The 26858-nt window shown below is 32.8% G+C and overlaps 3 protein-coding genes across 3 annotated transcripts; all 3 read right to left on the bottom strand.

Moving 5' to 3' along the window:
• Positions 1-1936: 1936 nt before the first annotated feature.
• LOC123916758 (KH domain-containing protein At5g56140-like) lies at positions 1937-8929 on the bottom strand. Its single transcript, XM_045968288.1, has 7 exons — positions 8665-8929; positions 7852-7937; positions 3678-3823; positions 3070-3189; positions 2873-2989; positions 2474-2617; positions 1937-2387 (listed from the first exon to the last, which is right to left on the bottom strand). Exons 1-7 carry the CDS (start codon positions 8781-8783, stop codon positions 2238-2240), a joined length of 882 nt encoding a protein of 293 aa, XP_045824244.1. The 5' UTR covers positions 8784-8929; the 3' UTR covers positions 1937-2237.
• Positions 8930-12949: 4020 nt separating this feature from the next.
• On the bottom strand, positions 12950-17006 carry LOC123916752 (serine/threonine-protein kinase D6PKL1-like). Its single transcript, XM_045968281.1, has 3 exons — positions 16628-17006; positions 14467-16214; positions 12950-13995 (listed from the first exon to the last, which is right to left on the bottom strand). The coding sequence occupies exons 2-3, from the start codon at positions 16020-16022 to the stop codon at positions 13146-13148; spliced, it is 2406 nt and encodes an 801-aa protein (XP_045824237.1). The 5' UTR covers positions 16023-16214; positions 16628-17006; the 3' UTR covers positions 12950-13145.
• A 6580-nt stretch (positions 17007-23586) lies between these two features.
• Positions 23587-26291, bottom strand: LOC123916759 (phytolongin Phyl1.1). Its single transcript, XM_045968289.1, has 2 exons — positions 26147-26291; positions 23587-25072 (listed from the first exon to the last, which is right to left on the bottom strand). Exon 2 carries the CDS (start codon positions 24691-24693, stop codon positions 23875-23877), a length of 819 nt encoding a protein of 272 aa, XP_045824245.1. The 5' UTR covers positions 24694-25072; positions 26147-26291; the 3' UTR covers positions 23587-23874.
• Between the last annotated feature and the right edge of the window lie 567 nt (positions 26292-26858).

Here is a 26858-nt window from a genome sequence, read left to right as displayed (position 1 = left end):
TAGTTCACAGTCATGTTTTACTTTAGAATGTCATCATGCCCATAGTTCTTTGAGAAGGTTAGGAGAGAAAAAGAATTACTCAAATTTAACATAAGCCAGGTTCATCGGTTATGAGTTTATAGTTGAGACTTTTTCTGCATAATATTTGCTTCCATAATTGATATGAATGCTTTAAACCTTAAAGGTTGGTGTTGGAAAGGTTTCAAATGTTGGATTGTTAATGTTGGTTGCAAGATTTCGACGTGTCATTGTTAAATAGCGATTAACTCATCATGTATTTAAGATATTTCCCGTAGTAAATAGAACTTTTTTTATTTGAAATCATCCTTAATATATTTATTCAGATTATCCTTAGCAAGTTGGTATGGATCTCTATTTTACTACTCTCTCCGGTCATAAATATAAGAGAAAATTTACTTTTTAGATTCATTGAGAATCTAATGTATCTGGTCCATAGTAATACATAATGGATCTCTGCCTTATAATAAGTTTGATTCTCTCCCTGTTCTTGTTCAAAAGACAAGTTTCCTGCCACAGGTTCTTCGTAACTTCTCCATGAAGTAAATTCTAAACCTTCATCCGTTTTCATGCCCGGAAAAAATGTATATGCGGGATTAAAAAATTCTGCCAGAATATTTACTCTTTTTTGTTCTTAGTATTCCTCACTTGCAATAAGGTTTCCATTGTTCAATAGTTTCACTGTCCTATGCTATGAAGATGATTTTTCAAGATTTGTTCCCTGTAGAGCCTATAGAATTTTTTCTATAGTAAAAACCATGAAATTTCCATTTTTTGCAATGGTAAGAGTACCACCAGAATCTGGAACTGGCTTGTCTTTGTTAGCCTTTGAAGCACCAATACTTATGATCAAGGACATGTCCGGTGTCCAACAAATGTTGGTGTTAGACTCTGACAAAATATCAATGTTGTGAATTCGACGAAAATACCACACCAATATAAAACACAAGTGTGTGGAGCAAACGATTACACAACCAAATCAACTTATGGAATAAGCAATTAAAACACACAACAAGCGAAAATAATAAAGCGATAAAATGGCACGAATAAATTGTTTACCCAGTTCGGTTAAAACCAACCTACTCTAGGGGAGAGAGACACTCTCCGTTCCACTATCAAACCTTTTTTTTTTCTTCCAAAACTTGGAAATTTCTGATTTCAACAATTTTGCTACCAACTTCTCAATTACATTATTTTGAACATCAGGGTATGGTAGGGTTGCAGGTTGACAGGATCAACACCAGTCACCACATTTGCGCTAAAACACGAGGAACGACCATTTGTGGGTTTCCTTGAAGGCCCGCTACAACATTATTCTTGGTTAAAGTCATGTTGAAAGTACTCCAATTTGCTAACATCTTACCCCACGTTACCGACCAAGCTACCCCCAAAGAAACAAATTTGCCTATATAACATTCTCTTGTAAAAAGAAATGTAGAGAGAAATGCTCTTGTGTGGTGTGTTGTGTAGCCAACTTCTTGATATACGCCATAGTAGACTCAAATGATTCCTTGAAAAAGACAGGGCAACCCAATTGATAGAACCTCTATGGTTGTGAAATATTTAGAGCAAGAATCAAAGAAAACCCCAAGGGTCTTGCTCTACAGAGAGAATAATTCCTGTTCCGTGTAAAACAATTTGTAATAAAGTTTCTGAATGCCTATTCTTGTTACAATTAAAACAAACCATTCAGCTAAATAACTAAATATTTTTAGTCATTCTTCTAACTATTTACTTACCTGCCCTATGAAAAAAAGATAACGAAAAATGCATAAAAAGGCGACTGTTTGCAAATAAATAAAATCACAATAGGGTACATACAAAATATCACCCATGCATGCAATGCAGTAGACATATATACATACAAAAAGGGTACAAAGCATACATTATATTGCAAAACCATATAAAAAAATGTCGATGCAAGCTCAAATATATAACAATAATAATAATGATAATAATATAAACAGAATTGGTAATTATGTAACCAAACAGCCTAACCAACAAAAAAAGCAAATCCACCAAACTCAAGCAAGACCATTACTGTACTATGTGCTACCATCTATAAACCTGAATGTAAACACACTGCGCATAAAACTGACCCTATGATGCCAGTGCCCCGATCGCAGTTTAGGGCATTCACTGACAGCATCACCTGTCACAATGGTAAATGCTGTTGTAGAAAATTAACACAAGCTCCAAAATCCTCTCACTCACCCTTTTTACCCCCTGGTCTTGGCCCTTTTCATACCAAGGCTGTTGTTGAAGGGAGAAACAGAACCAGACATGGGAGAACCCTCCTCGCGAAGTGTGCCATTGATCATTGCGAGTTCACGAAGCTGCTGCTTCTTGTAGAAATCATGGGATTCTTCCTGAAAGATGACAATACTTCAAACAATTAGATCAAACAGTTCCCTATCAAGTTGTCCAATCTCATATTGAATTCACAACAACATACCACGGGCCTAAGCAAATCTTCGAGTATTTCACGTGCCTGCATCAGACGAGCATCTATTATTTCAGCCGGTAATTCTGCCTCGACTAGAATATGAAGAGGTTCATTTAGATGCTCATACCCAGGCTTCCCTCTCATCATTTCCTCCTACAAATATGATCAAAATTCATTTACTATAACTGCCTTTACTATTCAACCGATATATATGTACAATTAGAACGATTAGAAGTCATAGATCTCTTGGTGAAATAAATGAAAAATATTCACCAGATGGAGAGAACACATTAATTTAATATTATATGAGATACGCACCAACAATATCTTCTCAACTTCACAGTAAAGTAATTTTATCTTGGTACAAATAACCATGTTAGCTTTAATACAAATAAGGTTTATTCTTACCCTAGCTACATCTTTAATGCTACCTCGTCCCCTGATCAAGACACGACAATCAGTGTTTGCTTCTACACGCTTCAGAGAGTTTCCTCTCGGGCCTAGGAGGCGGCCAACAAAGTTAAACTGCAATTAACAAATATCTATTAGATTCTTCTGTCAAGAAAAAATAGTGTTTATTGGGGAAGAGATTTGATCCTCCATACATTAGGAAATGTCTCCACAGGTATATCCACTCTGATTGTCTTTTTAACAAGAAGACCAGACGAGCTACTTTGTGGACTCAGCCAACTTGGCGTTGGGGAGGACTGTATCAGACTTGGCATCTGCACGTTTTCATTCTAATGTCAATTACAAAAATATGATAGTCTATTTACCAGCATGCAGACGAACATAAACTTATTACTGTATCAGAGGCCACCAAAAAGGTTTGCACTAGCTGCTCAAAATTCAGAAAAGTTTAAAACACATAATTATAAATAAACAAATGTAAAGAATAACTATCAACAGCCGTAACAGCTAAAATGCACAGACATATCCTAACTATGTCAATGAAAGGATCAAAATGTCAGCAAATGATGAGTTGACATCTGAATTACAGATGATCTCTAACCGTGATGGTATAGGATAGTTAACAACTCATTTTGAAACTTAGCTAATAACTTAGCTTTGAATTACCTGTCACAAAAATATAGAACTACAACCACTCGGATAAATTTCACGAGTTAGCATCAGATGTATAATTATGTCAGAATAATTTCTAAAATAAAGAATTAGATAGAAATGAAGTCATGTTAATGGTTAGTATCCGTACTTCTGATTGAAATCGTGATACCCATCCATTTGGATCCGGACCTCCCTTGGAAAACATTCCTCCAGTAGCCAGGGGGCTACCATGTTCAAGCCCACTTTGACCTAAAACTGATGCATTCCCCAAGATTGTCGTTACACGCAGAATTTCTGCTCCAAAAATGTCAGCATTTTCTTAACAAGTTAGCAGTCACTACAAAATCGATAGACAACTTGGATGTTTGCTGAGTCAGTAAAAAATTAATGATATCTCTATAAGTTAAAGCTTTTTATGGTAGTACTTGAGGTAGCATGGAAAAACACATTCAGTCAAGTGTCATGTTAATATTTAGGTAAAATTACATCTTTAGTCCTTTAACTTTATTTCAAGTAACAGTTTAGTCCTTTATCTTTTTCAATAACATTTTAGTCCTTTTTTCATGTTTGGATATGAATTTCAAGCTTCAATAACATTTTAGTCCTTTCGTTTTTCAATAACATTTTAGTCCTTCTTTCTTAGATCGCTTTCAATCATAAATATATATTATGCTATAAAAGATTATCATAGATTTGAAGCATGAAAAATCATATACAAACATGAATAAAGGACCAAAAATGACGTAAAAAAAAGATAAATGGCTAAATCGTTACTTGGAATAAAGTTAAAGGACTAAAGATGTAATTTTGCCTAATATATAAATATATCAATAGAATAGACATTATACATAAAAATAAAAGATACTTCCAAAAAAATCATATCAGTGAACCTTTGAAACAGAGTAGTCCAATATAATACAAAATTTAGTTTTAAAACATCTTTAAAAAACTTAATTTAAAGACTTGCTTTTACACAAACATCTCAAATAGCTTGAACAATAACACCACACTATAACAATAATATAAAGCAATAATCACATAAACCGGTAGGGAAATTATCATTCGATTGCTATTTCAGAAGGAAGTAAAACAATTATAATATAGCAAATGGTTTTCAGAAAGAACCTTTATAGTCTATACTGTTCGACTAAGCAAAAGATGGCATCTATTTTTTCAACTCCTTAACATATAACATATTAATTAATAGAAGAAACACATCATTCAATTAAAAAGGAAAAATAAACCTTCTTCAAAAAAAAAAGGAAAAATAAAGAAGACTTTTTTCAATATTAGAACATATCATGCCCATCTGATCCAATCAGTGTAAGTTTGTGAGTTGAGGGGGAGGGGGTGAGAAAATGAAGGGGAAGAAGGAAAGGGAAGAGAATAAAGGATTAAGTAGTGGATGTTTAAAAATTAAAACCCTTCCAAATTAATGTACTCATATTGTTCAAAAAAAGTAGTAACAGAGCAGTTTTGTCAGACAGGTTACATGTATTATAATCTCTCAGTTTCCTCTCCAACTGTGAAAAACTCACAAAAGAGGCAAAGGCTTATTCGAATCTGTCTCCTCTCTTTTTATCAAATTTTCATCATTTAAAGATATAATAATAGGAATAATATAAAAGGCATTCTTAGTTATAAGGTGAATCAGAGGCTCGTCATGTAGTTTGGGAGCCTTATTTCCTGCTGCTATTGAATCACTCCGGTAAGAATTTTCCAAAAAAATTCTTTCAACTTGGACCATTTATTTATTTCATAAACAACCCGGTTTCGATTAATGTGTGCATGGATAGTAGGATAGTAATACCTCTGACTTTTAACTACGATTAAAAAAAAAAGTATAATAATCTAAACTACCAGCCGCTCAATCTTATTCTGTCAACCCAAAAGCCATGCTACTTAATTTAATTAACCACAGTGTTGTCTCTGTTGTCAATAGCGGCCGCTACAACTGCTATAGCAGCACGACGCGACAAAATGGAGGTCACCGCGTCAGCCCAAGGCGCTACGGCCATCCAGGGTGTAGCAGCTGATATTTATGTGAAGCGGGCGCTATAACGCGTCGCGAGTCGCAGGAGTAGCAGTTTCATAGCACCGCTTTTAATTGAACAACAACAAAACAACGATTTTGCCCTTAATTTTTAAACGTTTTAGAGAATAATTGTGAAATTTCGTTAAACCCTAATTCTTTATCTTGTTACGCCGCTTTCTCTACATTCACCATCACCGTTTTGTGTGTGGAGACAAACAAAGACGCGTAAAATTAAATTTCATCGTTCTTCTTTCTCTGCTTCTCTGTTTCATTTTAATGACACTTGAATTTATATTTGATGTTTAGAACTAAGTACTTAAGCCTTTGTTTGTTTCTTACTTTCCTTGAATTTTATGTTTTGTTTAAGACTTGTCTTTTATTGGTATTTTGGATTTTGGAATACTACTACTGTGTGTAGTAAGTATTTGGATTTGGATGATTGGTATTTTAATTATGTAAGGGACCTATGCTACTTTTATTAGTATATGTATTCTGATGATTGATTGATAGTTTGATATTTATTATGTAATTTTTATTTTTATTGTTTGCGTCGCGTCACTTAAATAGCGCCCGCGATTCTCCGCATTACTGCGTCGCGTCAATTTTAAGTTGTCCGCGTCGCGTCAATTTTCCGCTTTGACAACATAGAGTGTTGTCAAATACCAACCATGACGGATTGCGGTGATGGATTTTTTGACAACTTCCATGGCCAATCGGTGTAGGATGGCGGCGTCCTGGTGGATTTTTGGTGTTCAGTCATCTGCAATCGATATCATTGATTGACCATGATAAAATTATACTCAGCATTAAAGGAGGTATGGTCAGGAATTAAAATATTAGGTTTGTTACAGACTTTCTAAAGGGCCAGTAAATATGCAGTTTTGCATCAAATCGAACAAACTTCATGCTACTGTTGTGCTCGTCCACTATTCATCGTGTTGTTCCGCCCTCACCCTGGTTCGATCTGTCAGTCCTTCTGTTGTCTCTTATTGGTTCAGTTACAAACTCACAGAATCCCCTCAAGTCAAGATAAAGTTATGCTATGCCACCATCTTGCAGTAATTCGCAGCCCTCAAAGGTGACATTGGTGCTCGACCTCTGTTCCAACTCTCTAATTTCTTTTTCCAATGAAACCAAAGATCCAAAGTGTTTTTCCGTTTTAATCACAGAAGATGGGATTGTTTTGGGTTCCGTTAGAAACCTGATCTCACCACTGCATCTTTGGTTTTTCTCTTTTTTCCTTTTGTGTTATTATTTCATAATTACTTTTACATATAAAATAGACAGCGATATAATATCATGATAATAATAGAATAATAGTGTAATATACTATGAGTAAAACAATTATTAATTATAAAATAAATATTTTAATTCTTAATAGAGATTTAGTGATATACTTATATGTATTAATTATTACGGAGAGTCAGGCTTCACCATACATTTTGAGAAGGTAATCAAATCGCTGATTTCTTGGCAAACGTGGCACTCTGGTTAGCATGGTTTTCCTCTAACAGGGGTAGGTCATTTACTTCTTACCATTAAAATGGGGGTAGTTCATTTACAGGAGTAGACTTTGATCTACTTTCCTTTTTGTTTAGTCGTTTAGCACCTGAAATAACTTATATATAATTATATATTAGTTGATTACATTATTAAGTATTGTACTAAAATAGACTTCTATATTTTTAGTAGGGTCGTATGATCTGCGTTCTGATCGCACCATTGACAATCTTTCACTCCTCACTCGATCCCAGGTAGGATCCCGATTTTGATTTGGTTGATCTCCAAAATTCAGTTCAACTTTCTCGCTCGAGCATGAAATATACGTACAACAACCTCCTCTATAATCTTTGCAATATTAAGCATACTACACATATATAGATTTCACAACTAAATTAACACAGTTCATACAACTCGTGAGAGAATGTATTTTTAAATGCTTGACTCGAGTTTTGAATACTAAGTAGAATATATATATATATATATATATATATATATATATATATATATATATATATATATTCCTTAAGCACTATCACGCGATTTTGATTATTAATAAAAATAGTTTCAATTTTCTTATAAAGCAAAGGTATTGATCCCCATAAACTTCGTAGGATCGAATCAAACTAAAATAATTTAATCTAAAAACTTGATACATGCTTGAATCCCTACACGAGTATGGAACAAGACGAACACTATTTGATTTTATCATACAAACACACAAAGCACAGGGGAAGTGCTTGAAGTTGAGGGGGTAGGGTAAAGCTATTTTGTCAATGAAACTAACCTTGGTTTAACAACCGATAGCAGTGAGGAAGCACAGCCATGAACGGACTAATCTTCTGACGTTCTCCCAATAACTCACTTAGATATCTGGAAAAAAAAACATGCAATGAGAGGTATTACATTGCAGTTAGTCACAAAATCAAAATCAAAAGTACATGCAATAAACTCTCAACAATCCACACAAATTGATTTTATTTTTCAATCAAAAACAATAAACACTTCAATTTAATTTAACAACAAGATCAACTCATTTCCCACAACAAAAAAAATCATTAATCAAAGTGGCACTAATGACCATTTTACAACTGTCCTCGAGTGGATGAACTCGACACCTTGAGCTTACATGGTTAAACTCTTACCACTGAGTTAGCACCTCAAGTGTAACTCATTTCACACAAAGATCAGACATTTACCCGAAACACAAACACACAAAATAATCTAACATGATTACATGAATCAAGTAAAATTGAATTCATCCATCTACTAAATTTCATAAACCCTGAAATCAGAACCATCAATGGCCAATTATTCACCAATAATGGATCACAATAATTTTTTCAATCAGATTTACATCAAGAGGGTGGATCTGATAAAATCAATAAACAATCAGATCAAGTAATAAAAATCAATAATTTAAGCAATCAAATTTTCAAATCCAACTATAGCAATAGAAATGAATTGAGTATGACCCATTTGACCAATAGAATAATTTAGGAATTAACAATAACAAAGGAATAAACTTTAACAACAACAATGATAATAATTGAACAGAGTGAAGATAGATCATAGAGAATTATGAGAAAAAGAGATATACTTGTCATGTTCAGCGATGGCAGTTGAAGCAGGTGAACGAAGACCGGAGAGATGAGCAACTGACTGTGATGGCGACGGCGGGAAAGCCATGTACCTGCCGGCGCCGGAGGAAGACATCATCGATCACTCTCTCTCTCTCTCTCTGAGATGGCTTTGGGAGAGAGAGTGTGTGTGGTTGGTGTATGCGTTAGAGAGAGAGAGAGAGAGAGAGAGAGAGAGAGAGAGAGAGAGAGAGAGAGAGATTTGTGAGAGAGTGAGGTTTTGAGGTCTTAAAAATGGATGCTTTGGGTTTATTCCTTTTATGCAAAAATATGAAAATTTACAAATTTGTCCTCTCTACAATACTCGTCGTAATTTTTTCTGAAAACCAAAGGGTTATATAAATCAAAAACAAAAAATACTTGTAGTAACCAATCATTAGGTTCATTGGTGATTGACGCTGAACTTGGTAGGGAGGATCACGATTTGATCCCTACAAATGCGATCGGAAGGAGACTGTAACCACTTAATGTCAGAACTGATCCCCGAACTAAATTCAACTGGTGGCGAAAAAAATATATAAAAATAAAAATACTTGTCGTAATTGATCATTTCACACTATTAAAAAAAATGATAAAAAATTTATTTTATTAAATTATTCATCTTAAGAGCGTCCTGACAAGGTATCTTAGTGAAATTTATGGAAAGATGAATCTATTTTTTTTTTCTATTGGAGAAATTTGATGTGACAAAATAAATATCATAAAATTTGACTTAAATAAAGTACGGCATCATATTTAATCTTTGATTGTAATAAAATATTCTATAATTATTAATATATACGGTACTTTATGTTGTTTTTTTACTATTGAAGAAAAAACGTATATAAGCTTAAAGAAATATAACATAACATTGAATGGACTATTTATTAATAGAGTATAAGAAACTCAAAGAGTCGAAGTAGGCTCCTTGAAAAATAATACATTGGTGATACTCTAAATATTGGTGTATTTCAAGTATCATCGTGTAAAATGAAGAAAATAATAAATTGAGATTAACAGTATAATCGAAAGAGAAGAAATAATAATTAATATTGCAAAGAAAACTCCAAAATGATAAACAATAAATTAAGATTAAGGATACAATTGAAAGGGAAGAAATAATAATTAATATTGCGAAGAAAACTTAAATTACGGATGTGATAAATTTATGGAACGGACGAGTATATTTGTAAAGTTTTCTAAATATTCTTTTTTGATAAATTTTTTTTACTAATATTTCATAAACAAATATTGTTTATGAAAACTATATGTTTTCATATTAAGATTGAATTTCTTCACTAAGTCTAATATGATGCTTATTCTTCCATTTAGATTGGAAAATATATGAATATATAGTAACAATCTCACATTTCTTAACCTCCATTTTCATCAAATTGGGATACCTATTTACCAAAGCTTCCATCCCCTTCATCAGGGTAACTTTTAATGGAGAGATTATTTGCAGGCAACACATAAAATTGTGTCCAAAGCTCTCTATCACTATAGGTCTGCAAAATTGTGTCTAAGCTCATCTTATAATTGGCCTTTCGATGTTGAAGACGACGGTGCCTTGTTTCCAATTGCATAAGATTGTCCTTTAATAACCCACTTGGGTTGGTGCGTTGGTATTGACTTGAGACCTGGGAGTGTGCTCCTCTTGAGGTCTGAGGTTTCATTCTCTCTGGCGCCAATTTGGGTGGGCTAATTTATCTTCTTCAAAAAAAAAAAAGATTGCCCTTTTATTCTTTCTGTAGAGGTGTTCGATCGGTGGGGAAAGGCGTGTGATTGTTATGATGGAACACAAGTTTAATATATTTGAAGTTTTAAATTTTTTATCATTGGAGATAGAGGAGAGCAAAACCTCTTTCTTCTAATTTTTATTTACATTTTCCTTATATTAAACAATAATATATTAAATTTATTATTTTTTTACTAACAATTAATTGATCTAATTAATAAGGGTCTGAAATTTAATTAATGGTAAGAGTTTGATCTAACATAGAGTATTTATCATCTTTCTCTATCAATCTCAACTGACTATATGAGATTGAAACAACAACATATTATATGTTAAAACTTAAAACGCAGGAAAGATATGTGAAACGCCAAGCCAAACTTGATATAATATTTTATTTAATTTTTATGATTGTTTCATCTTCTAAGAAGACAAAATAAAAAAAAGAAGACAATATCTTACTCTTACTACTTCTATCCAAACCATTAAAAAAATAATCGATAAAAAATAGATGTTGAACATTTTATTTAAATAAAACGACACAATCGGTATATAATTCTTTGTATGATTTTATTGTATGAAAATTTAAGATGAAAAACAATAATTTATGGTAACAATTTGAGAAGTGTTTATAGGGATAGGTCCCAAAGGAGGGGTGGTGTCCCTCTAATACAGCTACGTCTTCCGTCGGTGGAATTATTTTTGGTGCTTCCAGTTCAACCAAACTTGGACACATTTCTACCCTTTTGCATCATTCAATAGTTACCCCTCTTTTGTGTAAAAAACCAAAAATAGTTACCTCTTTTACCTCTACACAATTTTCCTTAGAATTACATTAATTTAATAAAATTATTTGTATTAATATTGTAAATTCATTAGAATTGTTTTCTTTAGCATATCGAGTGACAGCATCAAGGAAAATCATTATTAAAGTTATGTCTATATATGAAATATTGATGTAGACACTGATATCTTACGTAGTATTAACACTAATAATAGAAAGAAAGAAAAATGTGATTAATGTAACTACGTCATGTGTTGGCATTTTTTATCGGACACTAAATACAACTTATACACAGACATTTCAGACTCACATTGTCACATTTGATGGAACAAATTCTAAGACATTGAAAGAAGAGAAGAGGGAAAAATTATTTGAAACTTTGAAAGTCAACTATTCTATTAGATGGGCTGTTGATATCATTGACCCAAAAGAATTATTTGAAACTAAAAAAGTTGTATGTTTGGATATAATAATTTCATTGTATTATGTTTGATTTTTTTAAAAAAAATAATCTTGGACTAGACAAAAACGAAAATTTTCATCTCTTACTATAAACTCTTACTATAATTCACAAGACAACAACTTTTCGTTTCAAGTACAAGTTATATAAAATACAAAAAACAACTTTTCCCCGGCCAAAAATATACAAGACAAAAAATTGTTCAATATCTTTGAAGTTTATCTTACCTTGTTTTATCCAATATTTATCTTTTACAATAAAAAATCCTAGGTTTTTTATTCTAATTTTTTGTCTAGAAATTTAGTGGTTAGATTCATAGTTTGGATAAATAAAGAATTTGTAGTTCAAACCCGAGTTCTCTAATAATATTCTTAGTAGCTACCAACTGAATTATTTTTATTGGACGTTATTATTTGTATTTTAACACTATAATTTGATTCAAATTTCAAGTAAGAAATAATTTTATTCAATAATTTTTTATTTTTTTTCTCAAAATATTATTTAATTTTTATTTGTTTTTATTATGCACATGTTCTACTAAGAGTCTAAGACATTAACAATTTTTTATTTAAAAAACTATGTGACATAATATCTCAACAAAACTGACATAAATTATCATTATATCCCACCGTTTTTTTTTATATTATTATTTCTTTCTGTATATGTTGATTCTTTACAAAAAAATGTTGAACAATGACTCAAGAATTTTTCTCACTTTATCCAATTCTTTACCTCAGGAAAGTGTTGTTTGAATGACAATAAATAGTATCTGGTAGAACAACTAACTGCTGCATCACCAAACAAATTGTAACACTTTATGACAATATATAAATTTGCTAGTCTTAATTAAGGAGCATTGGTTTTTCAAATTTCAACACAATATAAGTTAGTTTGTTTTTCCAAAAAACAATAAAATATCATGGTCAGAGGCACCAAACAATTCAAAGTTCAAACACAAAACATGTACGCTTACAAACTATGAAGCACGAAAGCTTTTGAAATTAGGTGTGTCGCCGTGTTCAACATCTATACGACATGTGTCCAATAACTCAAACAAGTGTGATGATCAATGATGATCGAAGGGTTGAACCAGCCATGGTTTGACCAATTCAATAGGACTATAATACAACTAGGACCAAACCAACTGACGAACTGGCCAATTCCTGATTCAACCGGTCGAATCAGTTAGCTATGTCCGGTTTTTAAAACATTGGCTAAAACGCTAAAACAGCCAACAGACAAACCAAATAAATTGTTGTATTTCCTTAATCCATTTGCAACTTCTAGTTAAGTATAAACATATACTACTATTCCATCTATTTGTCAAAATATTTAGATTACATTTATGCTATAAGCTATACTAAGTGTTACAAGGATGAGAACTGATTATGAAACTAAGTCAGTTTCAAGTTAATTCCTTACCCCGCAAAAGAAGAAACGAAAAAAGAGAACACGTTGAGAAAGGAAGAGAAGACAAGTTTAACTAAAACAGCTCAAACTCTTCACAATCATCTATATCCTCTAAATCATTTGCATTCTCCTTATGTGTAGCCATAGATGAAGCACTAGTTCCAAAATCGCGAAACTTAGGGAGCTCCGGTGGTGCTGCACACCGTATTAGAGCCCAGTTGAGGTTAACGAAGAAAGGGTGCTGTTTAATTTCCGCAGCACCTTTTATTGAACCTAATCGATTTTCAGGATCCTTTATCAACAATCCTCTGATCAAATCTCTTGCATGAAAACTGACTATAGGAGTGCCTGGAAACTTAAGGCTCTGCGACACGATGTTGGATAATGTATCATCATTTGATGGACCTTTGAATGGAGTTTTTCCGTATAAAAGCTCAAACAAAAGTATACCGAAAGTCCACCAATCTACAGCATTCCCATGTCCCTCACCTTTGATGATCTCTGGAGCTAGATATTCGTACGTTCCAACGAATGAGTTGGACCGTGCTTCGGTAGGCTCAACTACAAGCTGTGGCAGTGGACCAACTTGAGCACTTATGTCAGCCTTCATCTTCCGAGATTTCGCTCCGGGAGACAGTAGAATAGGAGTAAAGCACGAAACTTGCCAATCTGGTTGGAGACAAAAAGGGTGTATGCAGCTAGCCCCTGAACAAGGACTGGAGATCTTCTTTGTCGCATCTGCTTCGGGTGAAGATGATTTGACTAACATTGGATTAACAGAACATCTGAGTGACAAGTCAAAATCTGTCAGCATAATGTGTCCATCTTCGCGTACTAAGATATTTTCCGGCTTTAGATCTCGATATACAACTCCCATCATGTGCAAATACTCAAGGGCGAGAAGAACTTCAGCAACATAAAACCTGTAAACACAATGGTGTTACTATAGTCAATAAAATGTCTGGAAAGTTATCCACTTGCTAGTTTGTCATACAGAAAACCATTTCTCGTAAAATGAAAACAAAACACAACATTTATGAGTAAATATTCAATTTGGTCACTGAAGTTGAAGGATTGTATCAACTTAGTCCTCCACATTATCAATATTCCAAAACTGATCTTTAACATCACAAAATGTTAACCAGGTTTGTTCCTATGTTCCTATTTGTAAGGACTATAATGACATTAAGTTGGTAATGTCAATGATGAATTTGAAACTAAGTGAATAATGCCATGGATGCATTTGATAATATATACACAGACAAAGACGAATTGATTAATTTGGAGATTACCATGACCTTCCGTCCCCTTGCAAGCAAGATTAAGTTTAAAAACAGGAAATAGATATCTTTAAGTGGCGAACAAGAAAAACTAGCAAAGATCGTAAATCCTACCTAGATGCTTGCTCCGAAAAGCTCTTGTATGTTTGCCTCTGTCGCAGCACATGCAGATCACCGCCCGGACAATACTCCATGACCAAGCAAGAGAGCTTATCCGTATTGATATACGAATAAAGTGTAGGAAGAAATGGATGATCCAGCATTTGAAGGATCTCTCTTTCAGTTTGGACCCTAAATGTTTTCTTCCTGCTAGCCAAAAATTCATTGTCCATAACTTTCAATGCAAAAAAGCAGCTAGTACCAATTAGTTCTGCAAGATAAACAGTTCCGATGTCTCCACTACCGATCTTCCTTCGCATCCTGAAATGCCTCAAATTTAAGTTACCATGCTGCTGTTGAACTGCTCGAATAGCTTCCCATCTCGAGTGCTTTGACATGTGTGGTCGTTGTCCACTGCGATTTGAACTGCTAAGATTGCTCTCCTCACTGATGCTTGTGCTACTAGTACTATACTCACCCATGCTACTTTTTGAGCTCTGCGAGAACTCGCCCTTTTCCTTCGATCTTGATTTTTCATCAACTTTTGTAACAAGAAACTTAGTTTTCTTATTGCAATTCAAACTAGAACTAGGTTTACTTGAATCTCTACTAACATTAACTGAGTTAACTTCAATGCTATGATTCGAACTGCACGTAGATTGTTTATCATTTTCTTTCACTTCATGCTTAAGATCAGAATTTCCACTCCCCTTGTCAGAACTACTAGTAGCGCAGCTCGAGGCAGAACATAGGTCTTTTTTTACCTTTTTCTTAAAAAAGTTCATGTTATTGAATATTGGCTTTGCCAAACATGTACTAATGCTTGAGGATTTGTCGACTCCACCATCATTTCTAGTGCTAGGTGGACAAGATGCACAATGTGAATTTTCCACTCGATCCTTATCCAGCATCGAAGAATCAAAACAAGATTTACTCGAGGTAGCAGGATTCGTTTTGACCTCTAGCACTTCCTCGGTTCTTATTGCTGTGTTGCCAGCTTCAACCTCCGGTGGAAGAGGAACGATCTGATCTCGGGATACAAACCTATTTGTCATTTCTTTTGAGCTTGCATCATTGACCACGCGAATGGAATGGTTAGCACTCGAGCTTGATATTGCTACATCGGGAAATTTACCAGAAGGCGTAGATATCTCTGGCACTAGGGAGATTTCAACCAACTTTTTTACCGTGCCAACCTCTGATACTCTAGACGAGCTGCATTGCTTTGATGGTCTCTTCAAAGCAGCCATTTCTGATGCCTGAGAGATGCACAATCCTCTAAGTGCCTGTTTCAAACTTACCGGCTCCGCGATGCCAATTCCAGACGCCTGAGACGGACAAACTTTGATCGGTCTTTTAAGAGCACTCTTTTGCGATCTCGATATACTATGACCTCTTGATGAACTTTTAATCTCAATAGCTTGGAAAAGACGATTAATATCATCCTCAATCGAGTACCTTTTTCCTAATTTGTAGGAACAACTACTCTCAGGTTTTCCACCCATTTCAAACTCGGGAAATATCTCTTCACTTAATTCAACGATCTCACACGTATTGACAGATGTATTCATAGTCGATAGATATTTTTGATGATTCAACAAAATAATGAGCAACAATTTAGCTTTATATCTTCTCAATTCTAAAGATGAGTCACAAAGAGAATTGCAAGGAAATCAAAAACCACAAAAGATCATCCTTTGGATTCAGCAGAATTGAATCACTGACATTAATCCCTTTAACATTGCAAAATGAAGCATCCAAACCTGAAATTTTAGTAATAACATTTCAGATTTAGTCTTTTAAAAAAATAAAAATTTCAGATAACTTTATATTGCTATACAAGGAAAAAAAAAAAACCTTAATTTAATTTAAAGACAGATTTTTTTTTTCAAAATAAATAAATAAATACTTTTAGATCATTATAGTCCCCATGGATCATAATTAACAAACTTGAAACTTAATCTTAATCCATAAAAAAAGGGGTGCCTTTACAACACAAAAAAGTTTGAGCTTTTCAATTAGCTTGCAAAATATATCACTAAATAATAAAAAAAAAATTAATCTAGCAAACATCACAAAACCAAAAAAAATTACAAAAAAGTTAATTAATTATTAAGGAGAAAAAAAGAGATTGAACAAAAAGTTATAAATTTGGGCATGGAGAGAAAAACATTACCTTAAAGAAAATCCTTAGGCCAGAAAGATGAGTGTGAAGGAGAAGTGAAAGACACAAAAAGGGTATTGCTAGGGTTTGAAAAGTTTGAAAGAGTGTTTGTGAGAGAGAGAGAGAGGGATAGTTGAAATGTTGAATGAGGAAAGAGAAAAACAGGAAAAGGGGTGAAATGAAAATCACTCACGAGAGAGAGGCACAGGCACAGTAGTAAAAAATAACTCTAGTAGTTACTAACACTACACCTACTATTTTCTTTTTCTTTGATTGTTTTGATTTGATTATTATTGTGTTTGTGTAAATAAATTGTTACACCAACATTAGCATAACATACATGACATGATGTTGTGTTGCAGAGACACACATACACGACAGACACAGTGACAGAAAGAGAAGTACTAGTAGTCTAGTATCTATGTGTATGTATCTATGTCAACATCCAATGTATGTTTGCTAAAAAATAACAAAATTATCTTTAATAAAATACAGAATGTTATAAAAATAGATGTTAAAGAAATCAATATAGTACTCCTCCATTTTCATATTAGGTGAATTATTTGTCAAAAAAATTTGATTTATGGGTGAAACAATATTTTGGCTATATTTTATTTATTTTACAATTGAATTCTGAATTATTAAATCTCATTCTTTTGTGTTTCGGTTAGGTTTTGCATATAAACCAAATTATTATTTGATATAGCACTACAAAAACTTGACCATCGTACTACTTCTATTCAAACCATTAAAAAAAAAAATCAAAGTTGATAGGACATTGTACGCATAGGCGGAGTTAGAAATCTTTTAAAGTCTGAACAAAATATCAGTTTTGACTAAAAAAAGTAAGTTTTAAATAAAATATTTCAGTTTTGTCCTAAACTAACTCCTAAAATATCAAAATTTTGGGCCGAGCCGGGGCACGTGCGCGGACCTTGGCTCCGCCTATGATTGTATGTAATATGTAAAGACATTGTATATGCCTTTAAAAATTTTAATTTCTGTGTTTTTTTAGTATAACTCAGCTAATAGGAACATTATATATAATATATAGAGATTGAAGTTTAAATTTTAATACTTCTACTTATTTGCTGCCTTAAAAGATAAAATTCTAATCACTGTATAAAAAGAATTACCTAAAGCCTAGTTACTCCGGAGTTACATAAATAAAGTAGTGAATGTATATATACTATTCTTTAATATTACACAAATAATTTCAAATAACCATACAAATTAGTAGATTTTTATTGGATATAAGTTGAAAATTCTTTTGTAAAAAAAAAAAGTGTAAAACTCTTTTACATCGACGGTTGATATCTTTAAATCCATGTGTATATTGTTATGAATTTGCTAGGTGAAAATTAACGTGGCTTTCTTAAAATCCTACTTTAGTGTTTAATAATGTGGTCCTCACGTTTCATTGTACTTCATCATAATTTGTTGTGCAAAATGACCTTGTCTGGTTGGAGTCGTCGATGTGAAGAACTGTGACCATACGAATTTTAGGGAAGTCAATAATCTATTTTGTATTGCATATTTGTTGGTTCAGTTATGTCCTTGTTAGGTTACCACAAATATTTCATGATCTTTGTATATATGGTCCTTATACTGGTCTCCTTATGAAACTGGTCTCCTTTTTTGGGTTTTTGAAAATTCAATATTTGATCCAAGTGAGAGTTAATGCTGTTTCTCAAGTTTTCAAAAAAAAAATGTTGTTTCTCAAGTTTTTCCATGAATCACTTCTAAGTCATTATCACGAGCATTTTTTTTTCTTCACCACTATGAGTATTCGGAGGTCAGTTCTGACATCAAGTAGTTTCAATCTTCTTCCGATCGTAGTTGCATGGAATCGAACTGTGGTCTTTATTAGAATTTGAGAGACATATACTCAACCACAAAAGCTACCTTGAGAGTTGAGGTTTGCAATACTATTATAAAGGCTATCTATGCCATATCATATCTCTAGCCAATGTGAGACTTCTAACGGTCTTTCCTACCAAGTTCAATGTCAATTAACACTAAATTAACTAATGATCGGTAAAAGCATTCTTACTCCTGTGGTAGTTTCTCACAAGATCTTTTCATTCTCCTAAAAATGTGGCGATCGTTGTTGACATTTCTCATCTAATTCAATGATGTATTTTTTTTCTTCTTATTTGAAGAATTTTCTTGGAGTTTTCTTCACTTTCTTTCTATTTACAAAAAACTTACACTAAAGTCAAAAGATTGTAAATATCATTGCATCCACATCGCATAAAAAAGAAGACCAACAACTATCAATTATCATTCACATATAAGTGATTCTACAATTGTATCAAAATTTCAATGGATGTCTACCCCAAATATGGTTATCACATTGAATGGAATTAAAATCATAATAATGGACTTATTTCATGCATTTAGGTGTCACGTGGATTGCAATTGACACCACAACTACCAAAATTCATGAGCCCCCTCTAAGAAAGTGTTGCAATTTAATTAACCCTTTGAAAGTTTATTAATGAAAAAGGGCAAAGGTCATGTGATATAAATTAAATTAAGTTTCGAAAACTCACGAGAATTAATAAGTTAAAATTTGTAACCCTTGGTGTGTGCATGCACTTGTTGAATTTTGTAAGCTTGAATTTGATATGTCATGATGCCAAAAGCTCAAAACAAGGATAAGAAATGCTTTTACTTGTGTGTGTAATAATGATGCATTTCAAGTAAATAAGACCAAATAAGCAAACCATAATGAAGAATACAAATAAAAGAACCTTTTGCTTTCCTTCTTATATGTAATATATTTTTCAAAAAGGACAAACAATACAATCAAAGAATAGGAAGAAGTGGCCATCATTCTTAGACATATATATTATATATATTATGTTATATATGATGATGATGATGACTACCAAATGAATGAGAGTTGGCCATAATATTTTCTAGGAATTTTTCTTATGATTTTAGTCCTTTTTTTTCTTTTCTTTTTTTACAAATTCATAGTCGTTTAAGGATCCGTCTGAATTAGCTTATTTTTGAGTTTATGCAAACAACTTATGCAATTTTATTTATGTATTATTATAAATTTGTCAAGTTAGTTTATGATAAAATAACTTATAAAAGTAATTTTCACTAGTGTGAACTTATAAAATAGCATAAAACCTAATTTATATTGCATAAGCTATTTGCATAAGCTCAAAAATAAGTTAATCCAAACGAGACCTAAATGTAATGTAGTTTATATAGGATTATTGAATTTTAGTTTGACAAAATTCCATATTTGGTTCTTTATGTTATCCCCAAATGCATTTTTGAGTCTTAGATTTGAAAGAAATTTGGACACTATTTGAAATTGTTGCATATTTTATTTATAACTAGTAGTTTTTTTTTTGTTCAACTAGAATAACCGAAAGTATAATTGAGTTATAAATAACTCACTAATTATTCAAAGAAATAAAATAGAGAATCATCAGAGTAAAATATGGTTTCAAGATATATTCTCCTATGACATGTTTGATAAAAACTAGTTATGAGAGTAAGTGTAGTTATAATAGAGTGGTCATGACAGCTCTATGGTAGGAAGTTTGGTTGGGTTGAAAAGGGCTTATAATGAAGGATATATTAATAAATGCATTTTTTTTTTAATTAAATGAAGAGTTTGGTCTAGAGAAGAGAACTCATCTTACGTGTAAAACAAGTTCTCTAACAAATATTAATCAATAGTTACCTTGATATGATAATCTAAAAAATGTGTATTTTTGTTCATAATTTTTTGGTGAAGTCGAGCTAAATTAAATGTGGACCAATAATTTGGAAGCTTAGAAGAGTGAGCAAGTCTTGTATGAAATTTCAATGATTAATTGCTCTTCACCCTCCATAATGCTCAAACATACAGAATACACTATTGAAAAATATCTTGAAGTGGAGGGATCATAAGCAATATTGGGGAGGGGAAGAGCAATTGCCATTTTCAATAGGTTAGTCCATCCCATTCGAGCCAGCTTGTGAGGAGTCAAAATAATTTTGGGCTGGTCCTATAATTTGTAAGCCCACCCCCACCCTAGTCCTGTACCTGCTGAAATTTTCTCATCCCAACACTCACTTTCTCGCCTACTCTCCTAGCGCGCAAAAAAATTCGGAAAATACGTTCCGAACTGTTTTTCTAGTGTAAAATTTACACTATAAAAAATTCGGAAAACGTTTTCCGAATTACTAGGGGGGTAAGGGAGAAAGTGAGTGGGTGGGATGAGAAAATTTCATACCTGCTGGCCAGATGGTATAGCTCACAAGCCAATAATTTTTGAGATATGTTTTGTTATCTTATAAATTTTGTTACCGCCCTATAAAATTACCAAAATACATCTCTCCACTACTTGAGTAGCGGATTATATCTGTTACTTAAGTAGCCAATGTTATAAAAATGAGAAATTTGAGATTAAAACACTCTCTTTTACACGTCCAATACTTAGAAGTGGGACGGTAAAATAAAAAACCAATAGGATGCGCGAGAAGGTGATAGAGTGGCAAAAAAATATCATATTTTTTAATTATAAAAAAAAAAGAAGCTTTCACACACATGTATGTATATTGTCAGATATAAATTTTACTAACCTTACATGTTACTTTTTTATATTGTCACACACACATAAATATTTCTAACCTTACACATGTTACTTTTAATAGTATGTAACACATAACATGACTTTTAAAATTTTCAAAATGAGTATTTTATCCAAAAAATCAAATCTAAAAAAAAAAAAATTAAAATAAAGTGATGCTATTTGTTATGACTTATGATTAACTTTAGAATGAGTACACTATAAAGATAGGCTGTCCAATAAGGAAAAAAGGAAAGACAACTTTGTCAAAAATATAAGCTCCCAAGTCTTTGGATATATCCTTCATGGATTAGATGCGTGTTTAGGTTAATTATTTACAAACTTTATCTTGGATGAAAAATGAATATAAAGTTAAATAATTTATGTATAAATACCATTATTGAAAATGACCACTATTTTCTATGAATTATTCAAGTCAATGCAAAAGCAAGTCTTAGAGTTAGAGATGATATGAACATGAAACCAAACAAGAAAGACACACGACAACATGTTTGATGTTTCAAGTAGGGTAGACTTGGTTTTAAGTTTACTAAATGGACAAAGCAAACATTCTTACTCATTCACCAATGTGACTTGACTAGGTCTTATGAGAACCAGTCAACTATAAATCTTTCAACTACTCCCTCTATCCCATTTTATGGGTTTGATTTTTCGAGTAACTCAAAGAGCACTTAGATGAGATGAAAATCGTCTCTTCCATGAATTTTTGAAGTAAAAGATTGAAATAGGAACAATGATCTTAACTACCATTAATTTTTATTCAAGAGCGTTTAGAAGAGATGATAAATGTCTCTTTCAACTTAATCAAAGTTTAGAGGTTTTAGTTGCAAATCCAGTCTTAAAAATGCAACAACGTTACATATCTTACTTTGGTGCATTTTTCAAGACTGGTTGTACCCAACTTAAGAGATTAGTCTATACAATTGCACGTATAATAATATATAATATTATACCATGAAATTTGAAGTAAAAGGATAAAATAGGACAAACAAACATTAATAATGTCAATATTTATTCTATGACTGGACACAGACTTGTAATACCATGAAAAGCAATAAAAAATGGATTAAATTGTTTACCAAAATAATAAAAGTTACAAGTAATTTGACTTCTTCATAGGCATAGCATAACTAGAATTTAATTAAAGGAAAAATACATAACCAGAGCAAGGAATCGATGGTCTATTTGACCCAGCATATTTACTTGTTCTGATGAAACTTTGAAAAAATAAAAAAACTTAGCAACTACCATTTGGTTATTGGTAGAACCAGTGTTACATTAATTTTGACAAACTATATTTTAAGTTCTAACAAAATTATGGTGACATCGTGTAAACCAAAAAAAAAAAAATTATGGTGACATCGTGATTCCAAACATGCACGAATTATTCATTTTCCAAACATGCACGAAAAGATTTATCTCAGGTGAACACGAGATTTCTCACAAGTTGGAGTCGACTCTATGGAACAAACGACGCTATATTGTCGTGTCACCAGTCATAACCGTTTAAATCTAAATCAACAGACATAAAATGTTTTTAACATAGTTTTGCTACTTGACATGAAATTCTTAAGCTCTTGACTAATCTCAACAACTTATTCGTTCTTTTGTCTTAAATAACCAAGAGTGTCATCAATTCCCCTTGCTGTTTAAGCTGCATTCCCATCAAATTGCTTATTTTCTGAGTTTCATATTCTACCTATGACATCTGCTCAAGAATCTTATGAAAATGCAACCTCCAACCATTCATTTGTTTGTGAACAATATTCAAAAATTCAGATGAAAGGTACAGTGCTGTGATATAGTACTTGGTGATCTAGATACTTTCTTAAACTTCTAACTCAGAATCAATATTAGTGTCTGTTTGGATTGACCTATTTAAACTTATCTATTGACATAAACACTTACAAGATTGTTTTGGAGATCTTATGAAAACAGCATATGACATGTTCGTTCATAAGTTTTTTCGCATATTTCCATACAATCTCTAAGATAGTTTATGAAAACAACTTATTACTAAAGGTCAAGGACTTTGACAGCATAACTATTCTGCAGACAAAACTTGAGAATAACGGCAATCTCTATTGTTAAGAAGTCCCACATCGGTTGAGAGATGGTCTGACTAAGTGTTTATAAACTAGAGGCAATCCTCACCTTACAAGCCAGTTTTGTAAGGATGAGTTAGGTCCAATACTCATTTCTAAGATGGTATCAGAGCCTCTCCAAGATCCGTTGGGCCACCCGATATCGGGCCACCTACCATTTATATCCGCGTACCAAGCCCAGCCGGTTTTGTAAGGATGAGTTAGGTCCAATACTCATTTCTAAGATCTATAATGGACAAAAATTACCTAGACATGCATTTATAAATGAAAAATATAGAAACAGACCAAATCTTTAAAATCTTCCCAAAATTCATATACAAGTACGGATGTTTAAAAGTAACGAAACTGTACATAAACTTCTATAATTAAAAAGCTCATGTATGAATAACCCGAAACACATGCCTAAATATATATCTTAAATAACAAGACAAAACTTCCAACTACATGCTCCACTAAAGAAACTAATTTCTATTGTTGATCAGATCAGGAGCAGATAATCTCAACTTCCAAAATATGATAACGATCAAATTCAGTCACATAAGAGGATTGGATTCTATCGAATGCATGATATACCACGACATATTACTAACCAGATGACGAATAATATTATACATATAGCTGCATCAATAGCTAGAACAATCCGCACTTGGCGCCACCATTTCTTACGAACATTTTGAGGGCCCGACCTCATCCTCATCGAACCAGAATCCTTTTGCAAAGAAGAAGATGCACCTGCGCCACCTTGGCTAATACCGTCCAAATTTCCTGAATCAGCCCTTGTTCCTTTATCCGTAGATTTTCGATGCTCCTCTAACTCAACATCTCTCATTGCAATCACATGATCCTTTACTTTCTTCTTCTCTGGCTTGCTAGATTTTCCCAATAACGGGGCTTTTGTTGAAACAGCACTTTCAATTTGTCCATTCAAATTACTTGGTGATGGAGACGGACCAGACGAGGAAGTTTCGTCTCTCCAATTATGTGAGACATTCTCTAGAGAAGTGATCAGATTCCGGATGACAGGAACCAGTTTCTCTTGAACGTATACCGAATTCATGTTCGACGAAAATCCCCTTGAACCTTTTCTAGCTACCTTTCTGAATTCATCTCTAACATGTTCTAAAAACCGAAGAACTACCGAGCTACCAAGACCTTCATCTACAATCGTGAAGTAAACATATCCATCTTCCATTAGAAGCCCATAAGTTTTTTTACATATTGTCTCAAAATACCACCTGTGGAAAGGAGGAGCCGCCTCCAAGCACAAGGCTGCGACTTTCTCAGCTTCTTCACCTCCACCACTATACGCATACAAGATTTGGTTACCTTTAGCAACACAACAGTAGTGAACCTTATTTTGAATTGAATCCATTGCAGAGTGGTGCAATAAATATATCCCGTATTAGCTCACAATCAATGCCACTCAAATGCCAGAACCGCAAATCATAAAAATTAATTGCTTCGATTTTGCCTCTCTCTTTTTGGCCCTCGGATGTTAACTTGATCTCGGAAAAGCACCAATATCCCGTTGTTATAAAAATCAAACAAACAAACTGAAGTCTTTCAAGTCTTGTCTCAAACAAAAGCAATGAAGATTCGGCTAAAGGATCAAACAAACTCTTCAAAGGAAATACGCAAAAGCCAAGAAACTCGCCAGCCACGAATCAAAAGCCTTCAAGGGTACCAACACAAACCCTCAGCTAAGTAAATCATGAACGAAACCCGTCATGCTTGCCAAGGGTCCAACTTGACTATTCACATGAAAAAAAAAGGCAAATTTCATTTTAGTAAAGAAACAACTACTAGTAACGTAATAAGGTTAAATATAAAGTAATACCAACAAGCAATGTGCAAATAAAAAAAAAAACCCATCAATTAAATGCTATGTAGCACCAACACGATTAAATACGTATTCGGTATCTGACACGGAAAAGACACTTAAAACATGTAGTTCCATTCAGTTACTTTGATGTTCTGAAATTATTACCGGTAAATAACGTAATAGCAACATGCATATAAAGAAACAAAACTCAACAACAATTAAATGCTACGTAGCACTAACACGATTAAAGGCGTATTCGGTATCTAACACGGACAAGACACTAAGACATATAGTTTCATTCATTCACTTCAATTTTCTCAAATCATTACCAGTAAATGAAGTACTACTAGTACTAATAACAACAAGCAGCATGCAAATAGAGAAACAAAACTCAACAACTAAATGCTGCATAGCACCAACATCGAGATTCAAGGAATTTTCGGTGTCCGAAACCCAGACACCAACACATGTGGTTACATTTAATCACTTCAATCTTCTCATATTTTTACGAGTTTCTGCGTGTCAGTGTCGTGTTTAGTATCTCATAGATCAAATAATGTTCACATAACCACATCAGATCTTTAACCAAACAAGTAACAATACCTCAGATCACAAAGTCAACAAACTCTAAATCAATGATCCTAAAAAAATATTTTTTTAAAAAAATAAAAATAAAAACCTCAAATTTACTCTAGCAAAATCAGATACTTAAACTTAAACACTAACAACTACATCAAGAAACAGATACAAAGATTAAAAGACAATTAAAAATCTTGAAGTGAAGTCAAAGATCCAAAACACAATAAAGTTAAAATTTTTACAACAAAATCAAACATATGAACATAACCCAATTAGTTTAACCAAAATGGGGTTATGAATCAAACTTAACTAGCACCAATTTCTTCATTAGTATTTTTTTAGATTAAATTTTGTGTCAAGTGTTGTTGAAGTTAAATTTAGATTCGAAATAAACCATAAATAAAAGAGAGCATATTGAAAATACCTGATGCATGTGAAGTGGTTTGAGAGAGAGAGAGAGAGAGAGAGAGAGAGAGAGAGACGAAGAAGGACGAAAAAGTCTGGTTTCAGAATTTGTTTTCCATTGTCGAATAATCATGTAAATAAATAAATGTGTTTTTTTAAGCAAAAAAATAAAAAAATGTTTACGCGTATAGAAGCAATATACTAAGAGTGTGTTTGGTTTGAGAAAGAAATAGGGAAGAAAGAAAAACACGGAAATTACCGGTAGATGAATTTGGACAACAAAATAAGGTTGTCCAAATTCATCCACCGGTTTCCGTGTTTTTCTCTATTTTCTATTTTTCCCTCTCAAACCAAACACACCTTAAGGTACGTAACATTTAAAAATCGAAAATGATTGTATATGAGCGGATGTGGGTATCTAAAAATCTATTTTTTCGGTCTCGTGAGTTAAGTTTAACTCAGTTGGTAGGATATTGCATTTTATATATGTAAGGAGTCGGGATACGAATCTCGGTCATTCTATTTATCCACTTTATGAGTAAAATTTCTAGCAACTAAGTTATTTGACAAAAAAAATCTATTTTTTCGTAAATGAAATTGACCGAATAATCACTTACATTCTTTACTTTGTTGCTTTTATTCAAGGAGAGAAATGTAATATTTTTAAAATTTCTAATATGTTGATGAAAGATATGTGAAAGATACTCTAATATTCAATATATATATATATA

The sequence above is a fragment of the Trifolium pratense genome, linkage group LG3 (assembly GCF_020283565.1).
Source record: "Trifolium pratense cultivar HEN17-A07 linkage group LG3, ARS_RC_1.1, whole genome shotgun sequence".
NCBI classification, from domain to species: Eukaryota; Viridiplantae; Streptophyta; class Magnoliopsida; order Fabales; family Fabaceae; genus Trifolium; species Trifolium pratense.
Note: the sequence above shows the minus strand (reverse complement) of the source record. Positions and strands in the feature narration are given on the sequence as shown.

Bases quoted from the DNA above. Each gene is read 5' to 3' on its own strand.
- LOC123916758 (XM_045968288.1), bottom strand. From the start codon at position 8,783: ATGATGTCTTCCTCCGGCGCCGGCAGGTACATGGCTTTCCCGCCGTCG. The intron at 2,618-2,872 runs GTAAGAATAAAC...TCATATTTGTAG, and splicing joins GCATTAAAGATGTAGCTAGG to GAGGAAATGATGAGAGGGAA. The intron at 2,388-2,473 runs GTATGTTGTTGT...GTCATCTTTCAG, and splicing joins AAGATTTGCTTAGGCCCGTG to GAAGAATCCCATGATTTCTA.
- LOC123916752 (XM_045968281.1), bottom strand. From the start codon at position 16,022: ATGAATACATCTGTCAATACGTGTGAGATCGTTGAATTAAGTGAAGAG. The intron at 13,996-14,466 runs GTAGGATTTACG...TTGTGTTTACAG, and splicing joins TTTTCGGAGCAAGCATCTAG to GTTTTATGTTGCTGAAGTTC.
- LOC123916759 (XM_045968289.1), bottom strand. From the start codon at position 24,693: ATGGATTCAATTCAAAATAAGGTTCACTACTGTTGTGTTGCTAAAGGT.